General features: G+C 37.1%; 1 protein-coding gene across 1 annotated transcript in view; it reads right to left on the reverse strand.

Moving 5' to 3' along the window:
* Nucleotides 1-2,265: 2,265 nt before the first annotated feature.
* The window catches only part of RSPO2 (R-spondin 2), a 99,072-nt gene continuing 76,401 nt past the window's right edge, over nt 2,266-24,936 (reverse strand). Inside the window, exon 5 of the mRNA XM_021546429.3 lies at nt 2,266-4,382. Within this exon, the coding sequence (XP_021402104.1) occupies nt 4,273-4,382 (110 nt within the window). The 3' untranslated portion in view covers nt 2,266-4,272. The remainder of the gene's footprint in view (nt 4,383-24,936) is intronic.

Genomic DNA, 24,936 nt, shown 5'->3' on the forward strand with positions numbered 1-24,936 from the left:
TCACTCTTTTCTTACAGTTTTTCACTTCTGAGAGGAACTGCACTCCAAATACTGAGCTGCTCTTCCCCCAGATATCCTGCGGATCAGCTGCTCTAATACTTCCTAAAGTTAATGTCCTTTCCTCAGTCCTGAGGCTGAGGCTTCTCATAAAAGAAACGAAGCCAGGTTCAGCACAGAGCTTTCGGTAAAGAACTAAACAAAAAGCTGACAGTGGTTTCTGGGTTACACTTTCAGAAGGGTACATTTTGTTCTTCTTGGTGTCAGTCCAAAATAACTTCAGTCTAGAGCTTACTGGAATTCATGCTGGCTTACACCATTGGACGTGAAAGTGAACTGGTGTCAAAAGACAAATACATTTTGTTAGTGAAGAGAGAAAGCTTGAATTCAAAACTATCATACCCTCTGGTAAGTGGTAGCATCAGCCTTCAGTAACATCACCCACTTAAAAAAGCACGGCACTTTTTCTGGAAATATCTGCTTATTTTTATTCTATATTCTATTTCATCAGCATAGAAAAGCTGAAGTACTGAATTTGATTTTAATCTGTCCGGAAAAGATCTGTCTTCTCATTTTCAGAGGCTTCAATCAGGATTTTAGCAACATTTTTGTTTAAAATAGTTAACATGGCACGTAATTGATCTTTGGTTTTTTTTTAGCTAACATGGATGAAAATCTACCTTTTTTTCCCTGCTCTGCAGTTTTCTGTGACTCACACTGATAAATGAAGACACATCATGTAAGCTCTATAACTATTCAATATTCTTTTGCTGGCATCTTTACATTGAGCATACAGGTGTAAGAGAACAATTTCCTTTGACTGACATTCGTAACATGGAAGGTTTGCATTACCATAATGTGGAATGCAATTGTTTTTTTCACCCAGGAAAAAAACAAAGAGACATCATATAACAATAATTTCTCACTGACAAGAGTAGCTGAGATGCAATAAAGACCAGTCAGCCACAAAATAATTGCTTTAAACATGCACCTGGGGTGTTTTTTAGATTTTTTTTCCTTTTTCTTTTTCTGTTTTGTTTTGTTTGGTTTTGTTTTGTTTCAATTTAGAGATAGATATTAGGAGGCCAGGATAAACTAAGGCAAACTGAGAATAGAAAGATCCTAAATACATAGTGAACTATGCAATTGTCTTTTCTGGGACACACGAACAAGATATAAAATAATGTATTGTTTTGAAAAAGCACTTTTTACTTGTCATAGCAACATAACAGCATTTTAAAAACAATGACTACAGCATATAAAGTTCTTTGTCCTCCTAATTTGAATCTTTTGTAGTTTAAAATAAATTTCCAATAGTGAATCATTACACTAGAGCATAAAAGCCTTGTGAACACAAAAGTTACACTGCACTGAAACCTTCTGCTGTTTGAGAGAAACAGATTCAAAAAGCAGTAACAGCTATGAAGGGGGGGCAAGGTGGCATTTGTACCCTTTTGGGTCAGCTGCTTATCAGAAAAGAACTACGATCTTTGTAAGTCCACTTCTGATCAAGTTTAAAGGAAATAAGAGGTACAGTGGGCACAGGCCACTGTTACACTATCTAGCTTTAAAAACCTGATCTTCACTTTATCAAGAAACAGTATCTGAAGATAATTTCTAGGTAGCCCTGTTTCAAGCAAACATTTTGACTAGCTGATGTCTCAAGGTCATAGATTCATAAAATCAAAGACATCTCAAGATGGAAAAGACCCATATGGATCACTGAGTCCAATCCCTGCTCCTCACAGGAGTACCTGAGACTAAACCATATTATTAAGAGCACTGTCCAGACACTCCTTGAATTCTGACAGGCTTGGTGCCATGACCACTTCCCTGAAGAGCCTGTGACCAAATGCCTTCTCAGTGCAAAGCTTTTTCTTAATGTCCAAGGAACAGTCCTTTCCAACCTCCAAAGTGTGATCCTCCAAAACCCCAGTGCTATGAACACACTGACAGGGTCCACCATGCAAAGGCAGGATGTCCAGGACAAAGGAGGAACTACAGAGGGCCACTTAGGGATAACTTTTTTCATTCTACACTCCCAAGAAAGCTCTTAGTGTGAGGGTAACCGGGACAGGAGAAATCAATGTACATCTAATGCTCAGGATCTTCTCAAACAAAACAGTTGTATGGAAAACCCTCACATTTTTTTACTCCACTGGAAGCAAATCTGTATCTCCCCACCTTCTGCAATTTTTCTACATGCATGAAATTCCAAAATAATATGGTATCTGAATTAAAAAGGACCAAAAATATTTTACTCAGGAGTTTGTGACACCATTTTATTGTATTTTGTAGCATTCTTTCTATGACATGCCTAATACAATATTTGTAACCACTACTGAAAGGCTTGTATGAGGGCATTAACTGCGCTTACAGCCAAATTTGATAATCAATAAACAAACAGACAGCTACAGTTCTCATTTCTTTTTTTTTTTTTTTTGAAGTGAGAATTTTATGTCCAAAAGAGCATCCCAGGATTAGAATAATCTTACTGTCTGTAACATTATTATGTTCTAGGTAAATATGAACATACAGTGAAAACCTCATGGTTGAGTGGAAGTCCACAAGCAGTTTGATGGAACATTCATATGTATCTAACATATGTACATTTTGATAGTAACACTTGTCATTACTAAATACAGATATATTTGTGCTTACAGATGCTTTATTTCCCTAGTTTATTTGAAAAGCATATAACCCATAAAACTAAAACTGCAATTTGTAGGATTTTTCTAAAGTATATGTCAAAAGAGGCTTGTGGAGGTCTGCCATCCATTTTGCTGCTTCATTTTTTTGTGTAGGTCATACACAAGTTTTAGGTCTAAGAGTGAAATAATTTCTCTTAAGTGACACCCATTTTAGTGTAGGCTTTCCCTGTCAGGTATCCAAAAATCATCTTGAATAATAGCCCAATAATGCTAGATTACCAAATTACATAACATGTGCCATTTTGATGTCCTACACAGAAAATTTTCTCTACCTCTCCTTCCCCAAAAAATAACCCAAAGCAAACAACAGCTGCAAAATAAATTTGTTAAATTTCTACAAATAATTGGCAATACTGGGGAATTGGTGTTTTCTATACTTTTGAATAGTTGACCTTACATGACCCTTATTTTGTTTCTCTTTTATTCAGGGAGAAAAATTATTTGTTTTCTTATCTGATTGCATTGGGACTAACTGAAATAAAACACTGCATTACATTGGAAAAAAACCAAACCAAAACAAAAACACCCAAACTACACAGTCTTAGATACCAAGAACTTTACAAGTAATTTCTCTCCTGACACTCAAAACTTCTATCATCGTTGTGCCTCACCTTAAAAAACATTTAACTTCTTTTTCTGAGACAAAATACATGGGGGCTGAGGCAGAAATACTGAATAGTAGAAAGAATTTGTGCAGTACTAGTCTGGCAATGTGGCAAGTACACTTCAGAGCTGACACTGCAATGTGAGAGTCCGTGCAAGGTAGTTCTGGAAATGAGTGTGCTTTGCAAAGGAGAAAAAAAATCCAGTTTGTAACTATTGAGGAACATAAGATAGTTAAAACGAAGCAAAAAGTAAACATTTACTGGATTATTTAAAGTACATTACTAGAACGAACAGGACATACCTTTAAACATGTATAAAGTATTATACATAAAAATGCATAGATGTACAGTAAATATGCTCATTTATATGTAGACAGAGTAATATGTACACACAGAGCCTGTTGTGCTTGAGTGAGTCTAAGCAGTGAATCCTGCAGCACGTTGTCTTAAAGCAGTTTTATTACACGACTGTGTCAACGTAACAGGTGTGAGAACAATGTACATTAACACTAAGTAGGTAAGTCATACCCATTTACTCTTGAAATATACAAATATAGGAAACAAAGGCCATAAATGCAATTGTACCTACACCTCCAAGACTTCCTTTTTTCCCCCTATTTATTTAAATATGCACAAGTCCACCTACTGGTGCTGTGTAGGTTTCTTTCCTTGTCAACATGTTGACCAGGCACTAAGAACAATATCGTTGATGCACTTCAGGACCACTTCCACTGATCCAACTCAGTGCACTCCTGACCTTGAAGTCTTCAGGTCAAAAATGAGAGGAAAAAATAAAATAAAAAATATATAAATAAAACAAACAAGCTTGTGGGCTTTATTTTCACAAGCTATTTGCCACCAATACTGTCAAAGCAGCTGAATTTAGTGCATCCATGAGCAGGAGCATATAGCAGCTTTTGTGCACTTTGCAAAAAAATACATTAAGGAAAACCAAGTCTTTACTGGCTTGTTTTATCTGTTGCTAAAAAGATGCTGTGCTGCTTCTGAGCCCTTTCCATCAAATTCTTTTTCTTCTTTTTTTTGTCCTTCGTTTTTGCTGGCCTTCTCCCTAAAAAAAAAAGGAAAACCAAATAATAGCAATGAGTCAAATAAAGAATCCAGAAGTGACAAAAAACCCAACAAAAACAACTCAGTGGTACAGAAATTATCAATAGGGATTGCAATGGTAATACTGGCTAAAGAGCTTCAATCACCAGTGAAAACAAAAGTTTTCAGTGTGTTACAAAAGAAAGCAGGATCCCTGACTGTCATCACTTGTCCACAGGCACAATTTTTCTGGAATGAGTAACCATGTTGATGCCGGTTTCATTTTTGGCAGGATAAGTTACACAAGCAATGTTATGCAAGTGCTCAAGGCCTAGAGCCAAATGAGAATGCAGGCTCCTTACCCACTGGAAGCTGGATATACTCCTTAGACCCTTGTGTAAATTTCCTTGAGTGAGTAATCCTATTTAAGTCATGTCAATACATCTGTAATTTTGATGTGTAATTTGGCCTTACAGCCCAAGAACTTGGTTGGATGCCATCCTACCTGCTTTGGCAGAGACAGTACCAGAACTGTTGCTATTGCTTATTAGTACATTGTGCCTAATTCACACAGTATATAACTGTGCAGAAACAAAAATTTAATTACATGCTTCTACTATTGAAAGTTCATGGAAAAATAAACAAAATTGGGAAATCACCATCAATTCAGAAAAAAAAAAGTTTACAAGCTTTTTGAATGAGAATGATTTTCCTGTTTAGCTCTAATAATAAATCAGTGCCCTTTGGTTATCTCAGCAAAGGTAGCATGGACAGAAAAATGTCAGATACAAAGGCCCTCATTCAGCAGTGCATTACCTTTTAAGTATACGCTTAAATCCTATCAAGTCTAGTAGGATTTAAGGAGACGACCAAATGTTGTCAGATGTGAGAATGGTCTGGATTTTCTTGGCAGTATCATATACTAAAATACGTGATCAATAGTAAAAAATAAGGTTATTAAACTCTAGAAATGTCAACTTTAGAAACTTTCAGGAGCACTTAATGAACTTAAGAAGACAGTAATAAGAAATTCGATTAGCAGATTACACAAAAATGTGAAAATGCATTTTTCATCAACACTGTCAGTACATTATTTATTGGGAAAAATGTTTGCCAGTCTAGTTTTGTCTTACTTCCATATTGTTTCTTACTTAAAAAGGCCCAAACCAATGCAAAGAGTTTTCCTCTATTTGATAATAATACTGAATAAATCTGATAATAAAATTATAAAAAAATATGATTCATTAAAAATATGTACATCATGTTACACATTTGCAATACACTTTCTAGGCTACTATTCTCTAGGAATTATTGGAGTACCTGTATATAAAATAGGACGGGACATTAGGGTAACGAGCACATAAGTTTAGTCCATATTAAAAATCATAATGGCCCTTGGAGTTTACTTCTGCTTCTCATTAAAGTCTGGCACTAAAGTTACTAATGGCGTTTTGCCATTTTTAAATCTAGTTAATCCTACACAATAAATCCTCAGTCCAACCAAGCATTAATCAAAGCAGCTTTTAAGTTAAAACTCTTTAGTAACAGTGTATCTAATGACAAGGCACGCCTAATGAGGTCAGAGGGAAGGAACACTTGACACAAAGTGGCATTACAATACGGTGGTTTGAATTACAGAAATTTCAATATAATTTTTTTATGCAATTCTACTGGTTGGTATATTTTAAGGCATCAGAACTTGCATGAATTTATTGTTCAACACTGTATTCTAACCTGCACTTTCAATATGCTAAATTTTTTATCCAAATCTTTGAAATGTTTATTAAGTAGGAGTAGATGAGGGAAAATAATATGAGAAAAGTGACCAGTTCTGCTGGTCAATTGATTTTTACAAGACCAGCAGAATCAACAGGAGCTTTTACTGAAAATTTCCTACCCAGTTTGTTCAGTGATCTTACCTTCTGGAGTTTTTCACTAAACAGACCAATAAGTAAAAGAAATTTAAATTTCAGTCAGTGTCTCATCTAGTTTCTTTATTATGTCCTCCAGAAAACTTGATTAATTGCTTACTTTAAGTTTAAGGTAGTGAAAGATCCTATTATTTTTCCTCTAAAAAACTGTGAGTTGAGCTGATAAAATGACACACAATATAGTTGATATCGCTGTTTAAGCCTTAGAAAGTAGCTCCTGCAACACAAACATCAAACCAAATTGCCAGCACACTCCCCATATGATATGCTTAAAATAGAAATTAATGGGACTGGAGCTCAATGATTTGATGTCACTGTGCAACAAGCACTTTGCAATGCTTCTGCTGCTCTGCAGCACTTGCCTCCCACCCTGCTTTTCTATTCCAAGGCATACCAAAGGCAAATTAACTCCTACCTGTGCTGTGGATTAGCTATCCATGCAGAGGCAGCATCCCTGAGCCCCTGATAAATGATAGTTTGTTCTTCTGATAGGAGCTCTTTGGCTGCTCACTATATCTCAATTGTTGTACAGATTACGTTTCATTATTTTCAGGACAATATTAAACCACAGAGAGAAAATCCAGATGATTTGGTGATGCTAAGAGTCTCAAATTCCAAATGTCATTTCAACCAGAAAACTGAATATAAAAGGTATTTCTTGGGTAAACATCAGTTCCCATACTGTTAGTAAAATGTAACAGAGATTAGAGATTAGCAAGAAAAAAACTGATTATGAAGACTAGAGTTCAAACAAAGTATGATGTTGAAGTCCCCATGCACAACAACTTCTATTAACTGCACATTTCAATTACATTGTTCACTTTATCAGCAGAAGCACAGTGAACAGAAGCACCTCCTGAATATCTTGCTACAGACATCTTTTGAAGGCCATGACGTTTGTGCTGTGAGAGGATCTGTGAGCCAAGCTGTCCCTCCCTGACCGCCCAGAGAGGAGACTCCCCTGGGGCAGGATGGCAGAGCTGCCTGTGCTGTGTCGGGGCAGGTGTGTTCAAGCCCGTGTGCAGGCTGTGCTCCTCACACCTTGCCACGCTCCATCCCTGCTGCCCAGAGCAAGAGCCCTGAGCCCAAGCTCCTCTCTCCACAGGAAGCAGCAGGGCTCTGCCATGCTTCTCTGTGGCATGCAGTTGAAAAGGAGTAGAATTTTTTTAGCAGCACTGTATTACAGACCAGAACCTGCTGTGGCACATAAAAAAGGTAATTCCTGACTGAAGTAAATGAGGAGAGTGAGTGAAAGGACTCTGCTTCTTTAGAGGGGTTTTATCACAATCAAAAACAGGCTGTAATATTTTTGTACAGAACATAAAGGGACAATACAAGAGAACTGGAGAGGGATTTCTTACAAGGAAGGGCTGTGATGATAGGGCAGGAAAAAATAGCTTTAAACTGAAGGAAGGTTGGTTAACATTAGATATCAGGAAGGAATTCTTTACTGTGAGGGTAGTGAGGCACTGGAACAGGTTGCCCAGAGAAATTGTGCCTGCCCCAACCCTGGAAGTGTTCACAGCAATGAATGGATGAGGCTTTGAGCAACCCAGTCTAGCGGAAGGTGTCCCTGCCCAGGGCAGGGGGTTTGGAAGTAGATGATTTAAGGTCCCTTCCAACCCAAACCATTCTATGGTTTGTGAATATCTGAGATATTAACTCTGATCCAATTACTTTACAAACCTCTCCTGATCAGAAGAAGTATACAAGCAAGCAAACAATCCATTGCAACTGCCTAGAATCCAGTCAGCCCTGATCTTTTAAGTGACATTACATCCTTCCTTGTGGAAAGATGTTCAGCTGCTTGTCATCTGGCAGATGCAGTGCACCTTGTTTCTGCTTTCCAGGTTATAGGTCTCCAGATCAAGCCTCATCTTCAATCTTTGTTCTATGACTGCTGTCTTTGTTTTTTGTTTGTTTTTTAAAGACATCGTTGCTAGCAGCAAGGGGAGCAAATATAAATAATTTGTACAAGGAGCAGGATATTTTAGCACTATTCAGGTTACTGTATTCTTATATTTTTTTGACTGTCTTTTCCCTTGCATACTAACTAGCTAACTAGCTTTTCCTTGGAAAGCGTTTTTTATCTCTGACTGTCTAAAAACAGGCTCCTCAATTTCTGTTATCAAAGTCAGCTCTGAACATGATTTACATAATTTGTTTAATTTTCTGTAAAGTCATATGTATCAACTGAAATGTATAGGGCCCAAGAGAGATGTGAAATGTAGCTGAATTCAGTGTTCAACTACCTACCAAAAAAAAGCCCTGAAAGCCCAATCGATCATTCTTTATCTCACATTTCTGCGCAGGTTATTTCTGTAGAAGCAATACTGTTAAAGCCATTAATTTAAACTCTTTATTCCAATTTTTAAAAATTCAGTTTTGCAATTTGATTTATAAATTACCAATGAGTAAGTCTTTATTTTTTAAGTAATTTATCCCAATGGGTGGTGTCTTTACAGTATTATTAATTAAACTTTTGCTTGGACCACTTAGTTCTGATAGGTAGCTAGGCAAGTAATGTGCTATGCAATGAAATATTATAATTAGCTAACCATGTATTTTAATGGCAACATATATGTAATGGTCCAATAACATATAGGTTATAATGTAAGTATAACATGAATTCCTGAAAAAATATTATTTATGCTAATACACCCAGCAATTGTCTGTACACCAAAGAATAACAGCTACCAAAAAAAAAACAAACCAAAAACAACCTTAAGCTGGATTTTGCTGGGTTATTTTTCTTCATTTTATGTTGCTTTTGTACCATTTTATCAGTGTTCCTCCTACAACTCATGCACTTGTGCTCAGTTTTCTGATTTGTCTCATACCCCAAGTTGAAAGATGCTTGGAGATACTGCAATAGTGTATTCCTTCTGCATGGACCCACCTGGTTAGTTGGGGATACACACTACCTGGTTCAGAAGGAGCCTTCATCACCTTCTGACAGCTGCAAAGGCAGCTGTCTCCAGACAGAATTTGGGCAGCAGATTCCTAACACCCAGGGCAGTCCTGGCCCCCCAGAGTTAAACAGGGACTCCCAGCCACATTTCTTGAGATTCTTGACTCAGCCCGTCAGACTCAGTGTCTGAGCTGTGTCCTTCATCTGGTGTGCAAACACTGCTGCACGTACTGCTGTCCTAAGGAATCCTGTCCACTGGGAGTTTCAGCAAGAAAGCAGACCATACAGCCACACGAGGGCAGCAAATTTAAAACATTTAATAAACGGGAAAAACAAAAGCGACCATCTGCAGTTTTATTTCACAGTGTAATTTCAGCAGTCTTAAATACAAATCATCATACTAGAGCTACCATAATGCTTAATACTCCCTTCCTTATTTAAAACATTTTTCTCTTCTATTGATGATGAGTAAATGATGGGATTTACATGAGTGGGCCTGTTTCCCTTCCTTGGATTTTCATACACAGAATTTTCACTATTAGCACAGGGGAATCTTAAGATAAGAGCAGACTCTGCTAAATACAACTTTTAGTTTTTTTCTTCCTTTTCACTTGTCCTTTAAGGAGCTAAATGCTGCACGTTTGTACATCATGCTCCTACAGCCACAGTTCTACCACAGACCTCACGTGTGGCAGCATTTCATCCATGTGGAAAGCTAGAAAAGTTATTATCAAGACATACCACGGAAGGATATCAGGGAACTAACAACAGCAGTGGAAAGATGATAGATACTTAATGATTTACTGGTCAATGAGATCAACTCAAGAGAAAGACGGCAGGTCACAAAATCATGTAATAGAATTATTAAGGTTGGAAAGATCATCTAAGATCTCCAAGCATCAATAAAGCACCACCACCATGTTTGCCACTAAACCATGTCACAATCACAGAACCATTTAGGTTGGAAAAGACTCTAAAACACAGTCCAATCAATCACCATCTTGCCAGCTAGACTAAGTGCCATGTCCTGTCTTTTCAACACTTCCAGGAATGGTGACCCCACCACTTCCCTGGTTTAGCAACACTTTCTGTGAATAAATTATTTCTGATGTCCAGCCTGAACCCCACCTGGCACAGCTTGAGGTGATGTCTTCTAATCCTGTCACCTGCTGCCTGGGAGAAGAGCCCGACCTCTACCTGGCTCCAGCCTCCCTTCAGGTACTTGCAGAGAGCGATGAGGTCTCCCCTGATCCTCCCTTCTCCAAGGGAAATACCCCCAGCAGCCTCAGCCATTCCTCATGTCAGCTTCTGGAGGAGCCCCTCTGGCAGAACAGTGGTCATGCACAGACCCACAGATGCCTCATTTGCACCACACATCAAGCAACATATAAACACTGACTGCAAAAATCCAAACCAAGCAAATAAAGAATTCGGTCCAGAAATTATTCCCCAGAAATAATTTCTTTCCCAGGGCTTTCAGTTAAAAATTTTGGATACTGAAACTGCCAGAAAAATTGTTAAGAAATCTTATAAACACACTCAATTTAAAAAAAAAAAAAATCCTCACTGCTACAGAGTCATCCTCCTCCTAAAGCATGATTTACCAACTAACACTGACAAGTGGCCCACGAGAAGGAGACATACAGAGCTTTAATTACTTTGCAAACCACAACCCATGTGTATCCCTATCAACCTCACCTGCTAGTGAATTCACGACAGTTTTCCTAAGCTAGTTTGTGGTTGTGGATTTTTTTAATGCCATAACATGTAGGCTGAAATTTGCTCTGCTTGATATGTGCTTTAGGAGGAATATGATTTGGAGGAAATCAGCCAAAGTAAAATATCTTTTTGGACAAGGAGTGAAAGACATTTCGTCTTGGATGGTGACAGAGGAAAAGAAATAAGCTTCAAGAGGAAAAGAAATAAGATTCAGGAGATGAACCAGAAAGGATCAAGTGTTAGAAACCACTTCCTCATTTTCTTGGGTGAATTTCTGATATCATTTGACAAAGTCTTGTGAACAGGTATTTGCCTCTGAGGACACCAGAAGGGATGGAATGATCACACAGAGTACATCAGCTGCTCACAGTACCATTTCAAATCCCCAAAGGCCAGAATGTGTAAAGGTGGGTTAATAAACATTTGCAAAGCACTGAAACATGGCAACAATGGACACCACAAAAATCAAGGAATTCTTTAATCATTCTTTCTTCATTTGCAAGGGTTAAATAATGTTCAGCAAATGAGGTATTAGAACAATTACTGAGTAAGAATACAAAAAAATCATAACATAATTATAGCCATCATCAAAACAGATAAAAATAAGAAGCAAATGAAGGCACTTCAGCTTTGAAATGCCTGACTTTGCAAGCTTACTGGCCTTCTTTTATTCTTTTTGGTGTAATACTGGTAACTAATGGTATATTCCCAGCCTAATGAAATTAATAATAGACTAAGAAGTGGAATTCACTTATGCAAACACAGTCTGATGTTTTGTATGCATTCTTTCCTATTTGATGTCAGCTTTGCTGAAGAAATCAGAAAAACTTCTGTCTTGAATAAACCTTGCAATTTCTACACAAACCATTACAAAATCACTCAGTGCAAAGCTGATCAAGTGATATATCTTACTCAGCTCCTGACACCCAGAATCCTGCTAGTTTATTTTCAACTTAATAATGTCACAACTTTAGATAAATTATTGTAACTGTCCCAACCAGCACTTAGTGTTGCATATACTTGATATTTGCATACAATAGACATCAGCTACTGTAATGACAGCTAATTTAAAAGATTCAAAGACTAATTCTTCAACTAAAAGAAATACCAAAATATCTCAAGTTCCTGCATTGAAATCCTGCTAGACTTTTGTTTTGATATATCAATTAAGAAATCAAAATTATTACTACTTAGGACAAGAATAAGCAAAGTGAGGTATTCTTTTTTCTCCAGAACTACCCATCTATTTTTCATCTGGCCTGAAAACAAACTAACTAAGCAATACTATCTAACCTGATGTTCTTTCTTTCTGGACAATATGGTGTAATCAGACATTGTCATCTGTTTATGAAATACTGATTCCTAAACAAAGAATGAATTCACATGTCACAGCCTATTGGAAGTTCAGGAGTTTTTTCCCTCAACTTTAGGGCAAATTAACTGGGAAAAGAGGCATCTTACACAGCTGAAATGCAATGCATTTTCCACAGTGCAGTTTTCCAGCATATACAGTAGATGGCAGTGAGAGACGAACTGAAAACTGGCTTGCACTCCCAACATTTCAAGGAATATTATTATTTATTTGTAGAGGTATATATTCAAGAAAGAATACGGAAAGTGAAAGACTAAAAATTCAAAAACATATTCTTAAAAGAAAGCAAGAGTAAGCACTCTCAGCGAAGAGGAAAACCAGTGAACTCAAGGGAACATGCAAACTATAGAACTCTCATAGAAGACCCCATGTTTAACTGAATACACAGATGCTCAAATGTTGGGCTCCACTGCCCTGTCAGTCACAGTCCCATGAAAACAGGTGAGTCTCCACTGCAACCGAAATGTTTGCCTAATGTAAATTTAGCTCAGTATTCAAACAATACGAATATCAGTTGCATGCAGAGGACTCACTATTCTTATCTTAATAAACACCATGTCAGATCAGATACTTTGCAAGCACAGCCAAGCCAAATATTTACAATGGAATGTTCAGGTTTATTTATTTTCCCTCCTTTTACAGAGAAATATAAATCAAATTTCAAAATAATAATAAAAAAATGTATACACTGTCAAGAGTATGCATACACATGTAAATACATTCTAACCCTACAGGCAAAATATATAGCTAAAAACTAATTGGCTTGAACTTCTCTAGGATTGACTGGATATTAATCTGACTTTAAACTCCTTCTTCTCACTATTTCAAAATGGATTATTTTATTTTTCTTCCTGTTTTCAAGTGAATTTAATTAATTTTATGTTTATCTCATCATATTGGGAATAAAAAATGAATTTTATTGAATCAACATTTATTTTTGGCACCCCAAGGTTTAATTTCATACTGGAAATTGCATTTTATTCAATTAAGGGTTTCTTACAGAGAGGAAAATTATACTGAGAAGCTAATTTTTTCTTAGAGATATATTTTCTTCTGTGGAATACTATTTAGTTATGAAGAGTTAGTCCTTTTTAAATTCCCTTCAAGGATTCAGGTCAAGAACTGAGGAATATATTTGTTTCAGGATCTTTTTATTTTATTTATTTTATTTATTTTATTTATTTTATTTATTTTATTTATTTTATTTATTTTATTTATTTTATTTATTTTATTGTAGTCCTTTTTTATAACTGAAACAGCTCAGGAATTATTTTTATTATCACTCATGCCCCTCCTTAAGTATTGCACAGTAAATCCTATAGATATTCAGGAGAAGGCTAAATTAAAAACCTGACATCAAAGTAAAGTATAGTCCAGCAGGAACACTCCTTCTGAATAATAACTGAAAGTGAGTATGAATGTATTCTTTTAATATGGTGTAAAATCATTGCCCCATTCTTTGCATGCAGTGGAGAGTGTACCAGGTGAGCTGCTGCACCTGCACTGCTCCCTGGCCCTCTCTGGATTTACATTGTCAGGGTGCTCAGGATGTTCCAGTGCCCGCCCAAATTTGGTCAGGCAGTCTCTGTGTAGCTGGAACTCCACCACTGAATACAGCACACACCTTTCCCTTCCCCACAGATGTTTGATCAGGCCAGTGATCCAAATTTAGCATTGAGGACTTCCCTTTACCTGTACATCCCACACACTGTGGCCACAGACTTCTTTGTAGTAATGCTAGGACTGCATTCTTAAATTCAACAGTGCTAGAGAACATCTCCAGAGCCTGCCTGAATTGTCTGGACTTTGATCTGGAGCAGCCCTGTCCTTCCCAGAGAGGCAGAGCAGACCAGGGCTGCTCCTGCAGGCATCTCCCTGGCTTGGGAGCTCTGAGCTGAACAATATGGATGTGTCCCAACCTGTGCCCTCAATGCAGTGCAGACCCCAGCAACTTCAGTGAAATACCCTAGAGATAGTGACTGTCCTTGAACTGTGGCCAGTCAGGAGTTACAGGATGTTCGGAGTTGAGGGCTTTATCCCTAAATGTGTTACAGTAGGCTTCTTGCTGGCTTAATTAGAAGCACTTTCCCAAGACTATGAGGCCCTAATAATTCATACCTGCATACCTTTTCAAAGTCTGTGAAATAAATAACAAATACATAGGCAAATGAGATAATATTTGTCTCTTTTAGAATGCCTACACTTTATATTAATATGATAGGAAGCATGTTTTATTGCTTAAAATTTAAGATGATGCAGTGATTACAAATGAGAATTGGGATAAAGAGAACCTTTAGTGGGATTTCTTACATAAACACAAGAAATGAAACATTAGTTTCATATGCTGTTGAAGAAATTTGTCCAATCGAAATCCAAAGGCAAGAGGAGATGGAGGGTCCAATACTTTGGTAACTGTTCCAACAGTTAATCATTCCAGTACCAGAATTTTTGTCCAATTCCTAGCTTGAATTTTATTACGCAGGAGTTATTTCTCATTATTCCTTTCTGTCCTAGATCAGACTGTACATAAATGTTTGTCCATCCATAAATGTTTGAGAAGATTTTGTGCACCTTTCTTAAAAGTTTTTTTGTAGTCCTCATCTAATTCTTTCTACTTGTACCTGCAGTTTCCAACTGAACTGTTTTTCCAATATCTTATATGAAATACAGGTCTCAGTTTGGATGGCAAAATTCTGAAATTTATTTATTTTGCTTCTTCCTTATTACTAAAGTTATACAGAAAGGGATTGCATTTGAAATTTTTCTCTATATATTGTAGTGGACTCAAATGATTTCTTTTGAGAAACACTGTTTTTTGGTCACCATTCCTCATCCTGCAGCTATGTTTTCCTAGTTCTACAACTCTTTGATTCTCCAGAATAACTTTATATTTAACTATATGAAAAGTAACTGTGATTTTATTACTAAGTAACCTACATTTTACTTTGGGTCTACCCTATAGTACAGTTTCCCATTATCCTCAAATGATTTCTTCTTCTAGAAGATGTTTATATAACTGACTAAAAGATTAAGTAATGCTTACAGATTTATCTAGAGGCCATCACCACTTTTTCCTAGATATCCAGCCAGCAAATGTTTTAATTTTATTTTGTGGTAAAGATAAAGAAAATTCAATAGGTCTGTTAACGGTTGAAGTGTGAACACATTCAAGTGCAGTAGGTAGATCTGGACATGACTCCTGTGATGCTTGTTAGCTTCATTTTACAGCTGCAAATATTAATCCAAAAGGAACAAACCTTGCAGAAGCTTTTAATATATAAATATACAGGCTTAGTCTCACAAAAAGAATTCTATGTTAAAGTAATTTTGCTTGATTAGACACTTCTAATGGCATGACAACACCAAAGAAAGAATACCAAAACAACCTGGGCTGGACTTAACTATATGCCTTTAACACCTTTCATATCAGAAGCTGCAATAAGCAAAATGTGATCTCTCAGGGCAGTGCCACAGAGCCCAAGTCTGTTATTTATCTTCACTACTGAAATGTATGTCTAAGAAAAAACATTAGAAACATGACTTGAGTATATTTTCAGAATGAAATCAGTGTTACTACAATTACAGGGAATGGCACTTTTCTGAATCCAGCTGCAGCTGCTGGGCACATTTTTGTTTGAGCTCCTCCTCAGTGCCCACCAACCCAGCAACTATTACTCACAACTTTGCAGGCAGAAGAGGGAGTAATAAAATTGTCAGCCCATGGAAGCAAAGTGTGCCTGCAGGAGGGCTCAGCTCCATCCATGCTGCTGGAGACTAGATGGACAGCTGTGCACTCCCATGTCCCTTCTCCATACAGCTGTGCACTCCCATGTCCCTTCTCCATACAGCTGTGCATTCCCATGTCCCTTCTCTGGACAGCTGTGCACTCCTATGTCCCCTCTCCATACAGCTGTGCAATCCCATGTCCCCTCTCCATACAGCTGTGCACTCCCATGTCCCTGCTCTGGACAGCTGTGCACTCCCATGTCCCTTCTCTGGACAGCTGTGCATTCCCATGTCCCTTCTCTGGACAGCTGTGCACTCCCATGTCCCTTCTCTGGACAGCTGTGCATTCCCATGTCCCTTCTCCATACAGCTGTGCACTCCCATGTCCCTGCTCTGGACAGCTGTGCACTCCCATGTCCCCTCTCCAGACAGCTGTGCACTCCCATGTCCCTGCTCCGGACAGGAGCACCTACAGCAGGGCAGTGCGGGCCTCACGTACAGCAACCACCCAGAACTGAACAAAGGCTTATCTGAACCTTTTTTCATTAAACTGAAATAAGACCATGACAATAAATTTATCCACACGAGCTATTCACATGCTTAAATATGCTAAATAATGAATATGTATTTCAACCCTAAGTGCATCAGTGTTTAAGCACATTGCACTTACAAGTATTTTTTACATACAGGACTGACCTGAGAAACACAACTAAAAAATGGCTTTTTTCCCCTTCCAGAGGTAAGAGACTGATTTGCTAGGGGAATCAATAAATGGTCTGCAGCATCTCAGTTGCAGCAGCCTAGCACTGTAGATGCTCTCAGCACCACAGCTGGCTGTCTTTCCTCTCAGATTCCCCTCATATACACAGCAGCTGGAGACACATTTGGCACCATATGATATAAGAAGCAATATAACATTTTGTCCAATAATACATGTGGATTGGACAAATAGGTTCTCTTCTTATTCTGAGATATATCTGCAAGAAAGACAGTACTATAACCTCTACCATCAGTTTAAAGAACATGTCAAAACTAAATTGAAAAACAAGTTTTTCTTGAATAAAATGTTTTAAAGTATACATTCACTGAAAATTAAACTAAAAGTTGAAGGAAAATATGTGGATACTTTCTTAAGAAGAAAAGGAAAAAGAATACATGAAATAAACACAGAATGTAGCTTAAAGGCTACTTGCCATAAAAGGCTTTTCCTGACTGGAAGTTACAGTACACATGTGCTTAAAAAACAGATGTACATCAAAGACTGTTGATTAGAAGCACAGAGAGAAGTAATTATCAGTTTCATTTTTTAAAAAAAAAGAAATTCTTTATTCTAATACCAATAAAACCCTAGTATGTACAGAATGATTCTATGGGTTTAATTAACCATATGAAAAATATAAATGCATGTGCTATTCCAGCTCCACATCATCAGATTCTTATGGCTACTTTGGTGAGCTTCTAATGTATGTGAGATCTTGCCTTTATTATTTTGTGACGGTATTAGCTTAAATACTGAAACTGTTAAAGATCTAATTTTTTTTTTTTTAATTAGAAATTCCTGATGCTAATAATTCTTTCTGCACCAGAGGTACTTCCACCAGTACAGAATGAGGCTGGCTGTCAGAGACTGGAATACAGTACAACAACACAAACCACCTGAACTGGTGGCCAGCTGCAAGTGCTACACTTTATGAAAAAAAATAGTAACCTAGTGTGGTGGGTGGCATCCCTGGCCATGGCAGGAGGGTTGGAACTAGAGGGTCATTAAGGTTCCTGCCAATCCAAACCATTCTATGCTTATATGAAAATAAACAGAGCAAGAGCACAAGTTTGAACACTGTCCTGAAACATTAGCAGGTTTCCGGGCATGTTTCTTGTGCCAACTGTCTTCCAAGAATGCTGCCTTCCTGTTTGTCTGTTCTTTGCAAAAGATTAAGAGAGGATGAAACATCTACCTGAACCCTTGAGACTTCACTAACTTCAAATTTACAACAGTTTTTCAAGCTGAACAATTTTTACAGATTAGATGCATGAGTGATAAATGCCTGGGCTGGAATACATGGTCCTAAAAACCAGACATGCAAGCTGTGGTTTAACCCAACAAGCAGCTAAACACTGCACACCCATTTGCTGTGTCCTCTTAGCTGGGTGGGGGAGAAGAATTGGAAAAAAGGTAACATTCATGGATTGTGATAAGGACAATTTCATAGGATAGAAAAGGAAGGGAAAATAACAATAACAACATCAACAGCCATGATGAGATGGAATACAGAAAAGAAGTGATGCATAGTGCAATTTCCCAGCCAGTCCCTGAGAAGCAGCTGCTAGCCCCCAACCAATTCATCCCAGTTTTGTTGTTCAGCATGATGCCATATGGTCTGGGATATCCCTTTGTTCAGGTGGGGTCAGCTACCCTGGCTGTGTCCCCTCCCAGCTTTTTGTGCCCCCTCCAACCTCTTGCTGGCAGGATATCATGAGAAGCTAAGTCCTCACCTTAGTGTAAGCACTGTTCAGCAACAGCCAGCACATAAGTGTGTTATCAACATCATTCTCATCCTAAATCCAAGCACTGTACCAGCTACTAGAAAGAAAATTAACACAAATGTATGGCTTTGGCTGCATACTTGGACTGGCTGATATCGTTTTAAGTGCTGAAAGGAACTATTAATTTGGACCAAGCTCAGCTAAGTGATTATCAGCTCTTCACATTGAGGTATGACTGATCTCTACCAAACACTAATTATTTCATCATGTCAGCAAATACTCATTTCTTGGCCAGCACAATCATCACAATCTATTCCATATGTTGATTTAAACTGTCCTGTAAGATTAATAGTGGATGACAACTGGATCATTTAGGGTGTGACATACTTATCAAATTGGTTACAAGCGTTCTCTCAATTGTTTATTTTCTCTACTGAGACAATTAAGCCACTATTACAGCCAGTTTCCTTCTCTCTGAGACTGGAAGCATTTTCTTCTCCTCATTTACTGACTTCACAAAAACCCTTTCAAAATCCTGTCTGAATTTATTATCTTTCCAGTAATGCATAATATCTTCCAGTTTCCTTCTGTGTAGCCAAATAAGTACTTACTCCCTAATGCTAACAAGTTATTCTTCTTTTAACTTCTTTCCCCATACACAGTCTTTGAACATGTGATTTCTGTTGTTGCTCATTTCTGTGTAAATAAACTTTAGGTAATAGCTCTTTCCTCAAACCTGATTTCAACAGGAAATGTAAAGCACTAACACACAGTTGAAAAGAAATGCTTGTACTACAGAATAAGCAATTCTCACTAGTTTGTCTGTCAATTACAAGCAATTTAAATCTGAACAATTATTTGCATTATTAGTTAGAAATTGCCAGTGTTAAAGCTTGTCACTATCAGAACTATGGAAACATCCCAGATAAGAATAACAAAGCAGATTAACTCTCATATCTCCATGATGAACATTCACAATTTGCAGTAGTCATTATTCATATGTAATTAATTAAACTATAAAATCCTGCCACCAGCACTTTAAGCATGATATCTAGAAAAAAAAAAGTTTTAAAATGCAATTAAGACAGAATATTAACATCATACCCCAAGTTACAGAGTTATTTATATATTTAGATTTTAATTGATACACAGCTAGTTTTTCAAAGGAAAATATCTTAGACATTTGAATATTTCTAGAATAATGAAAAAATATGACCATTTAAAACTACGGATCTATCCAACAGACAAAACACACAGAAACATTTAAAAGTGATTAGTAAGGTTAAGAGCAATAAATCAATTATTCATTGTCAGGAAGTGTGTCTATTTGGATTAAGTGATCATAATATTATTTCTTTCCAACAAATACAATTCTCTGATCTTTAAACAATACATTATTTTTAAATACCTCTGATTTTATAAATTAGATGACTGATTTATTTTTAAATATCTGGATAAACATACAACTGAAATTTTTATGAATCAAGACTTTCCAAGCCAAGTCTCAACATTGAGGGATTTTTTTATGATTGAGTATGAATTCCTGGAAAACATGGTTTATCATAGAAAAATTGGCAAAACTTTCATAGTATTTGCCCTAACAGGCGCCACTGTAATGGGCTGCAGATCTATGAATAGGCCAAGTACAGAAGCTAAAACTAACACTGAACAATACAATGTATTACTAAGTGGGAAGATAGGGTTTTATTTTTTTTAAAATTATAATAGATGGGATTGATTTCATCCATAATTTATATAATGAACAACTTAACTAGCCTGATCTCATCATTTCTCAAAAACATTGTTTTGATAAATGATTCGCTTCTGAAATTTCATCTGGCAATGAAATTTTGGTCATCTTTGAGGAACTGATTTATTCTCTTCTTATGCACAAGAATTACTACTTGGAAACATAATTGAGCTTCCAAACAACTTAGATATAAGTTACTATTGCTAGCAGAATTTTGCTCATTCCATGTTGGCCATAAGTCTTGAACAATCACTGAAACTCAAATTTCACAAATCCTTAAAAGCCTATGTGCATAATGTTATGGGCTGCAAGAGTTAGCTGGTGGCATCAGAATACAAAAACATGAAAGTAGCTGCTCTGGGTGAACCAAGGATCCACCAAAACCACTACTGCAGCAGTAGCCCAAAACTAACATGTCAGTAACAGTATAAAAGTAGGACAAAGACATGCACTCCCTTTCACAAGAAGCTTCCCTAAAACACATGAGGCCTGGCATGTCCATGGCCATATGGAGGCACTCACTGCAGAAGGGCTTGGAAAGAGGTTTCTGCTGGAGAACTTTTGTTCTGGTAGAACCTTTGTAAGTGAAAGCCGTGGCCTGACCTTCTACCACTCAGGAGCTTCTTTGCCACTTCATGATGCTAATCCTGCAAATCAGGTTAGGACCATCTAACTATGACACTCTGACTTACAATTTTTCAGCTGATAATAGATCAGGGCAAACTTTTTTGCACAAAAGGAATAGCTGACTTTGCATGAAACTGAAAATGTATGAAATCTAGGCTTATTAAAAAAGCACAAGACATGGATTGAACCTGCACGTCCCACAGGTACTGCCTGAGACATGAGAGATCAGAAACAAGAAGGGAAAATGTGAACTGCTGTATGAGATTATACCAGTAGAGAGTAAAAGAAAGAGTGGAGGTACAGTTCACCATAACAGTGTTTTCATGCTAAAATCAGGATATTTATTATCTTATGCCCTGAACACCAGGTCCATTCCTGACATGACAGGTCATGAATCTACTTATTTTGTAATGCCAGCCTATAGCATCATGTAGCCATCAAGATGCTGCCACTTCAAACTCGTAGCTCCATAGTGTCATACAAAAATGTGTGCATGACTCTATCTCTAATTTAAATGCCTTACAAATCAGACACATAGTGCCTGCATTTCGGTTATATGCAGTTTCCTACTATAAAAAATAATTGCATTTTTTGCATAAGGTTTTCATGTACAACAGTTTGGAAAGACTGGTCCAGGATGGTAGCTACAAAACATGAAAGCATGTGGAGATACTAATTTCTGATAAGATGAATGGTTAAGACTTCTGTTATAAGCTGACTACGTCAGACAACACACTGAAGTAACACTTCTATCACCCTTGGGAAAGAAAACATAAAATTTCTGTGTGATTTCACTGTGATTAAATAGGGTCAGAAAAGAGAAAGGCATCTGTTAATATCCTGTTGTGAGACCAGCCTATTCAGCCAACTATTGTGCTAATGCAAATGGTAACAGTTTGTTGCAGATGTGCAGTGGAACATAATACAGCCAAATCCTCTGGGCTTTTTGAAGTAAGAAACTATACACAGAAGATGTTGGTGTGTTTAATAACCATTATAAAAGAGAATTTTAAGCACAGTGCCCATTGCTTCAACCACCAACACTGCAAATGTTCACTTGGAAATGTTATTTTGAGGAAATTAAAATGTAGATCAGTTCAGAAATCAAAGTCCAAGTGGCTAAGAGAGTTCAGGTTTGTGCATTGACATTTCAAGGCAGATAGAATCTTTTTAGGTTCTAGTCACTTATTATATTGGTTTTTATTATTATTGTAGCAAAGAGACAGAGATAGAGTGACTATAAAATCGGGGAATTACTTTAGGATAGTAAGAAAGACACAAATGGTGCTAATATCTCAGTTGTAAGAAAAAAAGCATCCACAGTATAGCACAAACTACATTCTACTTTCCGCCACATGAAGTAAACTGCAGACATTTTGCTGGCATTATATATCTCACATAAGTTCTCATTAATTTTTTTCCATAGTACTCTGCCATTTTCAGAAACTTTCTCTACAATCACCCTCAATGTTCCAGTGAGGTGCACAGCTTCCCATCAGTCATCTTGTCATATAAATTGCCCTTCCCTGGTAAAGCAACAGACTGAGAATGTCAGGTGGACTAAAATGTCAGGTTCTCTAAATTACATAGCACGAAAGCAAATGTTACATCACTAGTTTTTTTTTTAATGGAGAACCATGTAATTAATAAAAAAGCCATTAACTTTTTTACCTCTGGCAATATGCCTGCTTTTAAGATAGCTAGTGTAACAATTTTGATTCATTTACTACCACTTCAAATTCGAAATCGAACTATTCATAGCAGGGAATGGTTGCAATTGGAAAGGACTTTGAGCTTAAAAAGAGATGTCATCTGGTCCAACATCTCCTGCTCAAGCAGGACCTTGCAGAGCCATTTGCCCCAGACTATGTTCAAATGGCTTTGGAACATCTCCATGGTGGAAGATTCCACAACTTCTTCGAGCAACCTGTGCCAACACTTGGTTTCCTCACAGTGAAAAAGTGTTTCCTGATATTCAGAAGGAACTTCTTGGGTTTCAGTTCATGCCCATTGCCTTGTTTCCACTCTCTCTTCAGGTATTTAAACACATCAGTAAGATCCCCCTGGGCCTTCTCTCTAGGCTGAGCAGCTTTGCCGCTCTCAGCTCTTCCTCACAGCAGAGACAACCCAGCCCCTTCATCATCTTCACTGAACTCTCTCCAGCATGTCCATGGCATCCCAGTACTGGGGAACCCAGAGGTGGACACACTACTCCAGCTGTGTCCTCAACCACTGCTGAGTAGAGGGGAAGGATCTCCCTCATTTCACTGCCAACACTTCTCCTAATGCAACAAAGGACACCATTAATCTTCTAGGCTGCAAAGGCTGTTATGGCACATTGTTGGCTCAAATACATAAATAAATTGAGATTTCTTATTTAAAGATTAGATAAATATATCCCATCCACTTAGATTACCTACTAAATACAAAGTGGTACCAAAATTATTGGGCAGACTGATAAAAATTATCACTCTAGATACATCAATAATTTTATACAGATTGAAAGAGCTTGCAAATTTGAACAAATGAATTATAGCGTTAATGAGTAAGCAGAAAATATGTACATAGCAGAAACCCCTGTTTATTGAAGAAAAATAAAGCTCAAGCTTAGGAAGCAAAAGTAAACCATGGAAGTGGAGAAGAATATGGCTAAACAGGAAGAAATGTGTCAAAAACTGAAAGAAGAAGAAAACACACAAGGCTCCAGAAATACTTTCAGAAGGTGCAAAAGTGCTAGAAGCTTGGCAGTCACTAGACACAACCAATACCATGACAGAAGAAATGTTGACATGTTGGCATTTTGGTGAATTTATGTTAAGTGATGCTTTTTGTAATCATCCATCAAAAAAAGTAATAAATAATTTAATATAATGCTTTTAAAATCAAACATTGCAATTATTTTATGGAGGGCACAAAACTCACGTCACTATGCATGTCTGCTAAGCTCAGCAGCCTCAAAAATGGAGGTTTTGGTGAAGCTACAACAATTACATGAATACTCAAAATTGGGATTTTCAATATGCACTGTGCCAGCACCTGTGTAAGAGTGGATCTATCTCTGTACAAGCATCCTGAGTGGGGAGTCTCTCTATCAAACAAGAATACCAAAACTTGTCTCAGTACAGGATTGAAAAAATACATTATTTGACTGGAATATTATGAAATACTATGAATTTTCTTTTTTCTTCAAGATACTTAAGAAAACATATCAAATTTTTTTGTGGTTGTGGTAGAAAGCTAAATAAAAAAAAAAAAAAATACCCAGAAGTAGAAATATCCCAACAAAAATGCACAGTGTGAGCAACTACTATGTCTCCTCTCCAAACTGCATTATTCCATTGAAAATCATTTATTTTAGGAACCAAGAATTGGAGTTCTAGGGTTATTTAGTAGCCACATCTTGACATTTAGAAAAATAGTTGTATATCAAGTATCACAATTATACACAGCACAATAGCAATATAATCATACAAAACAACACACAATCCATTAACCACAATTTGAATATTTTCATATGCTTCTACAATTTCTACTTCTAGCCAGTACTGGAAGCTCCAAAATCCTGGAAGAAAGTTTGTTCTTATGGCATGATTTTGACAATTTTACATTCCTTTATAATGGTAAGATAAATGAAATCATGATAAAGACTTTTTGCAATGATATACAAAGATAAATATTATTGAGGTCATGGTTAGGATTCTAGGGCTGTGGGTTAATATCCAGACTCTATTCAAAGACATACGGTGCTACCATTATATCTAATTCACAGGTAGATATGACACAAAAATCTCTGTCCTTCTTCTATTCCATCCCCTGATTTAAGCCTTACAAAAATAGGGTATTAAATACTTGAAAATAAATTGTGTATATTTTCACTGATATCAAGCAATTCCAAGAATAGTGCAACAACATTTTTATTGACAAACTGTTTAAAACTCCCATTTCTAAACCAGTCAGGGAGGGCTCCTTGCAGAGTGTTCTGCACGCCTGACCACGAAGTTATTTGTCTTGTTTGAGCTGATACGTGTAACTGTAACATAATCAGAAGCATTTCAT

Source organism: Lonchura striata, chromosome 2 (assembly GCF_050655825.1).
Source record: "Lonchura striata isolate lonStrDom1 chromosome 2, ASM5065582v1, whole genome shotgun sequence".
In the NCBI taxonomy this organism is placed as follows: Eukaryota; Metazoa; Chordata; class Aves; order Passeriformes; family Estrildidae; genus Lonchura; species Lonchura striata.